Source organism: Lepidochelys kempii, chromosome 26 (assembly GCF_965140265.1).
Source record: "Lepidochelys kempii isolate rLepKem1 chromosome 26, rLepKem1.hap2, whole genome shotgun sequence".
NCBI classification, from domain to species: Eukaryota; Metazoa; Chordata; order Testudines; family Cheloniidae; genus Lepidochelys; species Lepidochelys kempii.
The window spans coordinates 15,314,625-15,322,251 of NC_133281.1; the positions used below are offsets into that span (position 1 = coordinate 15,314,625).

The 7,627-nt window shown below is 68.9% G+C and overlaps 1 protein-coding gene across 1 annotated transcript; it reads right to left on the bottom strand.

Annotated features, from left to right (window-relative positions):
* Positions 1 to 419: 419 nt before the first annotated feature.
* LOC140903694 (heparan sulfate glucosamine 3-O-sulfotransferase 1-like) lies at positions 420 to 1,510 on the bottom strand. The gene has a single exon (XM_073325390.1). It carries the CDS (start codon positions 1,420 to 1,422, stop codon positions 508 to 510), a length of 915 nt encoding a protein of 304 aa, XP_073181491.1. The 5' UTR covers positions 1,423 to 1,510; the 3' UTR covers positions 420 to 507.
* Positions 1,511 to 7,627: the final 6,117 nt, after the last annotated feature.

The following is a 7,627-nucleotide window of genomic DNA, read 5'->3' on the forward strand; positions in this document are numbered from 1 at the left end:
CAGGCTGGCTGGGGAATTCAGCCGGCAGGAAAGGGGGCAGCCTGGAAATGCCTCTGTTGGGAGAGGTGGGTCTCCAGTCCCCCCAGGGAGGTGGCAGGTTGGGAGCTGGTAGCCTGAAAGGGGGGATATGGAGGCAGATGCCCTGAATTGTAGAAGGCCCCTGTCCCTTATCCCCCCTGCTATTCTGCCTCACCCCACGGCTCTGTGGGGCAAATGTTTCTTTCTGGGCCCTTTTGGGAGTGTGCTTCTGGGGCAGCTGTGGACCTCGGCCTTGTCCCGGCAGGGAGGAGCCCCCTGCTCCTGCCCTGATTGGTTCCTCCCACCCCCTTTCCCATCTACACTCCTGTGCCCAGGGGATCCAGCCCCAGCAGGACCCCCCTCGCAGCCTGCTCTGAGCACCTAAGTCCTCTGAGCTCGGGGGTGGGGGGAGCTGCCCTGCCTGTCCTGATACCAACATTTCACAGCCTCTGCCTGGGGGGGCTCTGCCCCTGCGGGCCCCAGGCCCACTCAGCACCAGTTGAACGTGCGCCCCACCAGGCTGAAGAAGTGCTCGTTGTGGGCGCTGAAGTAGGTGCAGAGCTGCTCCAGCAGCAGCTTGGCGATGGGCGGGTGTGGCCGCCCCTTGGACTCGTCCAGGCAGCGCTGGCGGGCCCCGGCCTGCAGGCAGTAGAAGCCCTTGGTCTGGTTGAAGTAGAAGTTGTCGGGGCCCAGCCGGGGCGCCAGGCCCAGGAACTGCTCCACGCGGCGCAGCTCGGCCAGGGGCTCGCGGATCAGGCCGCCACCGTCCACCACGTGGATGTGGGCTGGGGGGAAGGCGGCCAGCCAGCGGGCCAGGTGCAGGGCGTAGAGGCTGCGCTGGATGGGCTTGTAGCGGGTGTCGAGGCCCCGGTCCCCCCGCACCAGGAGCTGCTCCAGGGGCGGGTAGGGCTTGCAGCGCGCCTGGCGGTTGTGCAGGATCTGGGTGTAGTCCGACACCAGCCGCTCCACCGGGTCCCGCACGATGAGCAGCAACCGCATGCCAGGGGCCAGGGCACGGACGCGCGCGGGGACCCGGGGGGAGGAGAAGTAGCCTGGGGTCTTCTCCACGGTGAGCTGGCCAGGGCGCGAGAGGGGCATCTGCTGGCGGTACCAGCCCAGCCCCCGGCGGTAGTTCTCCTCCCGGTTGAAGAAGTGCACCTCGGAGCGGGCAGCGGCCACCTGGGGGTGCAGCGCCAGCATCTCCAGCAGGGCTCGTGTGCCCCCCTTCCGCACCCCGATGATGATCCCCTGGGGCAGGCGGCGCTGCAGGCTGCTGACTTGGAACCCGGACGCGTTTCCCAGCCGTGGAGCCGCCTGCGCCCAGGACTCCAGCGTCCCCTGCTCCAGGCAGGCCCCCCCAGCCTCTGCCAGCAGGAGCAGCCAGCCGGCCCACCAGCAGGCCATGGCTGCCCTTGCCCAGGGAAGATGGGCACAAGTAGCCTGGGCTCTTGGCAGCAGCTGGGGGTCTCACAGCCACCCCCCTTCCATGGCCAGGGTTAACTGCAGGGGCTCCCTTCCCTTGCTCCCAGGGGGCCCCGCCCTGCTGCTGGCTGGCAGAGCCCCTTCCCTGGCACTGTCTCCGCTCAAAGGGGCAGCGGGGCGCTACGGCCCCCGTGCATCTCGCAGGATTCCAGCCCCGCTCCGCTTCCCAGGGCGGCTCCGGTGCTGGAACCCTCGTTCGATTAACCGGCTCCTCAACGCCTGACGCAGCCCCCTGCGGGAGGAAGGGGAGAAACGGGGCATCAGTAGGACGCACAGGGCTCCCTCTGATTCCCCGGCACAAAGTGACCCAGCCGGAGCAGCCCGGGGATGGATCGGGACTGACCTGCGTGAAATAACAGCCCCTGGGGCAGGCACCTCCTGGCACGGAGTGCCCAGTTGGGCATCAGGGCCCCCGCAGAGTGCATGCATGCTCCCCCTGCCATGCTGACAGTCCCCCCCAGGTCCATTCTCAACCCCCCACCTCACCAGCCATGCCCCCCCAGCAGACCCAGAGCAGCTCCTCCGCGCTGGGTTTAAAGACCCCCAAGGTCCACCCTCCCCCATTTACACCAGTTTAAACCGGCAAGTGACCCCTGCCCCCACTGCAGAGGCAGGTGACCCCCCCCCCCCCCGCCAATCTGCCCAGGGCTTGGGGGGGGGGGTTCTTCCCGACCGGTGTGCAGCGATCAGCCCCCCACACACACAAACACCCCCCACGTGCCCACACAGGCCCGGCCAGCCCCGCCCCACAGGAGCTGCTGCTCCGGCTGAGCGGGGCACCAGGGAGCCCCCCGGCAACGCACGTCCCCCGCCTGACGCCCTCACTGAGCCCCCGGGAGCCCCGCTGGCGTCAGCGAGCGTCGAGCCCCGTGTCCCGGCCCCCGGGGGAGGGTGTGTCGCCGTGGACACCGCGCGGGGGGGTTCCGCGCGCCCCCGCCGGGAGGGGCCGGATCTGCAGCTGGGGAGGGGCTGCTGAGGCCCAGCAAACTCATCTCTCGGCGGCGCCCCCCGGCCAACAAGGGGGGCAGATTCCGGCCTCTCCCCGGGCCGGGCCCAAGCGTCTGCCCGGCTGCGGGAAACCGAGGCAGGAGGGGCCGCTCCCAGCGCCCCAGTGCCGCGGGGGAGGGGCCCCGCTGCCGGGCCGGCTCTGGGGTGGGGGCGCCGGGCATGGGGGGGGGGGCACAGACAGACCCGGCACCCGCGCCCCCACGCTGACGGGCAGGACAGAGCCAATGTGATCCCCCCAGCTCCTGGAGGCTGGGAGCCAGGACTCCTGGGTTCTCTCCCGGCTCCAGGAGGGGAGTGGGGTTTAGTGGTTGGGGGGGGGGGTCTGGGAGCCAGGACTCCTGGGTTCTCTCCCGGCTCCAGGAGGGGAGTGGGGTTTAGTGGTTGGGGGGGGGGGTCTGGGAGCCAGGACTCCTGGGTTCTCTCCCGGCTCCAGGAGGGGAGTGGGGTTTAGTGGTTGGGGGGGTGGGTCTGGGAGCCAGGACTCCTGGGTTCTCTCCCCGGCTCAGAGAGGGTAATAGTGGTTAGAATGGGGGAGGGCTGCGAGCCAGGACTCCTGGGTTCTCTCCCTGGAGTTAAGGAAATGTGGGGTCTTGGATGGGTCTCCCCTCTCTCAGCTTCCCCTCTGGGGCTAGTGACATCCGCCCCGGAGGGGCTGGAGCAGGGCCGGGGTCACTCCCAGCTCCTGGCACTGCGGGGCCTGCCCGTCTCTCCGGGGGCCGCTGTTTGGCTCGGTGACGTGTTTCGCTCTGACGAGGCGGAGCCCCCGGGGACGATCCCCACTTCCTGGCGGATGCTAATTAGAGGGGAGCCGGGGGTGGCAGCGCAGACTGTCACCGCGGGCACGGGAGGGTGTTTAAAGGGACAAAAGCCTCAATATGGGGGTGGGGGAGATTGAGCCCCAGCCCCCGGGGGCCCCCTGTGTGGCTGCAGCGCCCCCCCCCAGGAATCCAGCTGACCGCCGAGGAGGGGAGAGGGGGCCCCAGGGCTTAATTTGTGCCATGGCTTGTCTGGGCTGAGCCTGGCCCCCCAGTTATGAATGAACTGCTCGAGCCCCAGCACCTCTCCTCGGGGGGCACCGCGCACAGGGGGCAGATTCAGCGCCTGCAGGGCACCCAGTCAATGCCCCGGGTGGCATCATGCCAGGGACCCAGCCGGGACAGCACCGTACCAAGGGCCCGGCCCCCATCTCCTTCCCCGCACGCCATTGTACCGGGGACCCAACCCCCCCAGTCCTGGCACCTGTACCGGGGCCTGCCCTTCCCCTCCAGGGGCACAGACCTGGGCACACAGGGGTGAGAAACACTCCTGCTCCGGGCCCCCTAGCCCGGCGCCCCTCCCTGCCTGCCCCCCCCGGCGAGATGCCACCCAGGGAGCCGGCAGGTCCCTCCGCAGGCGGCGGAGTCTCCGGCAGGGCTGGGAGCCAGGCCCCCCCGGAACGAGTGTAAATGGGTTACAACGCCGCCCCCCACCGGCGCCCAGCTCTGAGGAGCCCCTGACTCAGCCTGCCCCCTCCCCCCACAGCCCCCCTCGCCCCCCCATATCCATGTCCCCTCCCCGCCCACACCCCTCATCACTCGCCCCCCTGCCCTAGTTCCCGAGCTGGTTGCCAGACGGGAGCGCGCCCTGCTGGGGGGGACGGGGGGTGTCGGGGCTCGCCTTGGGTCGGCAGGTCCCCGGGATGCCCCGGCGCCACCCTTGGGACCCACCTGAGAACACGTGTTCGGGTCCAGCCGCCCGGGTCCGCACGGGCAGCTCCACACTGCGGCGCCCCCCGCTTCCGCCTCCGCCCCCCGCCTTCCAGCCGCCCCCTGCCTCAGTTTCCCCAGCTGCCCTGGACGTCTCTCGCTCCGTCCGAGCACGATCCCAGCCCAGGGGAGGCGGCAGCTTGGAACTGGACCGGGGGCTGCTCCCGGAGCCGGGCTGGGGGAGGGATCCGGCCGGCCGGGGGCTGCAACTCACTGGCTGGTCCGGGAGCGAAGCGACACCGCCGATCCGACCCCTGGGAGGGACCCGCCGCTGGGCCCCGGCTCGGCTCGGCTCGGCTCGGCTCGGCTCGGCTCGTTCCGTCCGCGGGGCGGCTCCTGCAGCCCGGGAGTCAGCGCGGCTCCGGGGTGCCGGGGCCAGCGGCTTTGTAACCTGCCGGCCCCCCCGGCCCCGCCCCCGAGCCGCCCCTGCCCCGCCCCCCTCTGGTTGTGCCCGGCCCCGCCCGGCCCCAGGCCACACAGAGCCCCATGTGCCCGACTCCCCGTCAGGGGCTCTGGCTCCGAGCCCGCTTCCCCCTCGCAGGGTGGGGCCAGGCATCCACAGAGCCGGGGGGAGGAGGAACTTACCCCCAAGCCCACAGCAAGTCAGAGCTGGGATGGAACCCAGGCGTCCTGGCTCCCAGCCCCCGCTCCCCTCCCCGAGCTGGGATGGAACCCCGGCGTCCTGGCTCCCAGTTCTGCGCTGTAACCATAAGATTTAATGCAGGGATGCGAAGTGCAGGCCGAGGGCCAGAGGGTACCACCCCCTGCGCCCACGTGTGGTCCCTCCTCTGGTGTGTGTGGGGCGGGGGGGGGGCAGGTAGCCATTGGCCCCACTCCCTGGCCTCAGCATTGCACAGGGGCCCAAAGAGCCAGGCTCTGGGCTGGGTATCCACCCTGCCCGCTCACTGCCACCCCGAGAGCTGGGCTTGCCCAGCCCGTCCTACCCACCTGCCAAAGCAGGACACCTGCCCTTTAAATGGGCCAGCTCTTCCCACCCCCCCACCCCCCCATGGGTGTGTGTGTGTGTGTGTGACACAATTACACAGATTCCGTAGCTCAAGTTCACCCAGAGTTCACAACCCACTGACCTCCCCCTCGCCCTCCCGGGGGAGCAGCAGGTGTTAAATCATTAAGGGAGGCTTCAAAAATTAATGTCTGGCAGAGAGAATCTCTGCAGTGCCCCTCCCCGACTTTCCCTCCCTCCCTTTGCAGCCCGCTGCCTCCCCTCTTCTCCCCTCCCCAGATCCTGCCCGTTTCGGGGGCTCCCCCCGAGTTCCAGCTCAACCCCTTGGCTCTGCGTGAGGTGGGGCCCCCAGTGCCGGGCACTGCCCCGGGGAGCTCACAGCCTAAACAAAGAGGAGAAACTGAGGTACAGCGAGACTAAGGGGCTCAGCAACCACTCAGCTCTCTTGATTCCAGCGCTGGACCCACAAGCCTTCTGCCCCCAAGACCGCTTTCTTCCCCGCCTGCCCGTTTCTCTGCTGCTCTCCTGCAGCAGGCCTCAGGCCCAGGTCTCCTGCAGCAGGCCTGGTATCAGCCCTTCACGCCTCCGCCCTGCCCGAGCCAATGGCAATGGCTCGTGGGAGCTTGGCACACGGGTCCATTTCCTGGGAGCAGCAGTGACGGGAAACCCAGCCCCCCACACGGGGATACACTCAGAGAGCAGGGCCCCTTCCAAGGGGCACCGTCTTTGGGGGCGGAGGTTGGCAGCCACCCTGACACAAGCAGAGAATCATCCACAGCCCCCAAGCCCCATGGACCCGTATTCACTCCCCCGGCGCCGTCCAGGGCTGAAAGGGGCAGCGGGGAGCTGTCGGTCCCCCCAGGGTACAGGCAGGCAGGGGGCAGCGTGCACAGCCCCACACCTGCTGAGCTCTGTCCAGAGCCAGACAATTGTCCCATCTCCCCCTCCCAGCACTGCCCTCTTGCTCGCCCGAGTTGGGAAGCAGCCAGTAGGAGCCCAGCCCAGCTGCAGGAGACCCCGAGCGGGGCAGGCAGCCAGGGTGCGGTATCAGGCTCTGGGCCTGGCTGTAGCTCAGCTTGCTGGGGCCTGGGGACGAGTCTCTTTGACCCCCTCTAGGGCTGGAGCCGCCAGCACTTCCCAGCCACTCAGTCATGCAGAGTTCGGGTTGAATCCCCCCAAAACCATCCAGGGGTCTCACTCAGAGGGTTACTGACCCCAAGGCCAGGGGCCGCTCTGGTCCCCACTGTCCCCACAGCCCCTCCCGCGGGGGCCATGCTGTGAGCCCCATTGGACAGAGGGGACTAGGGCCAGAGCCTGAAACAGGAGCTGGGCTTGGTGGCAGACCAGGGCCATGCAGGGACGTGACCCAGGCCTGCCAAGCTGCATCTAGTGGCATCGCCCCAGGCCTCGCCGCCTCCGGGAGCAGGGACAGGCCCACAATGGTGCCGAGGGGCATCTGCCATTGGCATTCACAACCCCATGCCCAGCTGGCACCTAACCCTGCAGGCGTCACCTCTCCGCTGGTCGGCATGTGCAAAGAAGCCTGAATCCGAGGGCTGCTGGGAGCCTGGGCACCCCCTGACATGGGGCTCCCACAGCAGGTGGCCCCCATGGGGGCCACCCCCATAGGCACCTCAGGAGCAGGCCTCAGCCCTGCAGCCTGGCCTCACATCCACTGGGGCAAGCAAGTGCTGGGGCCTGGGCCCCTGCTGAGGGCAGAGACCTGGCCCGGGGCCCCTCCCAGCCTGGCCCAACTACCCGCTGATTATTTACACGAAGCAGAACAGTGCCAGCAGGAGCGGCTGAGCTCCCCACCCCCGCAGAGCCCATGGCCCGGGAATCGGGCACTCACAGGCCACGTGGGTTCAAGTCCTTGCCCCAGATCAGGGCCTCGAACCCAGCTCACGTCTCAGGAAATGCCCTGGCCACCAAGCTGTTGGCTGCCACGTGGTGCGTCGCTCGCGCCGGCTGAGAACTCTGGGCAGAGATGGGCACCGCTCTCAGCCTGGCAGTCAGATGCCTGGAGGCCCGGGCCAGCAGGAGCTAAAAACCTGTGAGGGGCAGGGCCTAGGCCCCCCTCCTCTGCATTTCACTCCTGGACGGCTTAGGCAGCTGGGGTTCTGGCCTGGGAGCCAGCTCTCCCCACGCATGGGGTGGGCAGCCTAGACACTCAGCTCAGGGGTCCCCTGGGTGGCAGCACCTCTAGGAGTTAGGCACACCAGTGCCTGAGTCTAGGGGCGAGTGCCCACCCCAGGTGCCCAGCCCTGGCCTAAGGACTTGGGGCCCACGCCCATCAACAGCAGGACCCCGGGGGGGTGAGGGGGTTGGGTTTCTTTTAATTCAGCCTATGGGGCAGGAAGGGGGCTGAGTCTGCCCATGGGGAGGGGGGCTGGGTGTCCTGAGCCCCCCT

Bases quoted from the DNA above. Each gene is read 5' to 3' on its own strand.
- LOC140903694 (XM_073325390.1), bottom strand. From the start codon at position 1,422: ATGGCCTGCTGGTGGGCCGGCTGGCTGCTCCTGCTGGCAGAGGCTGGG.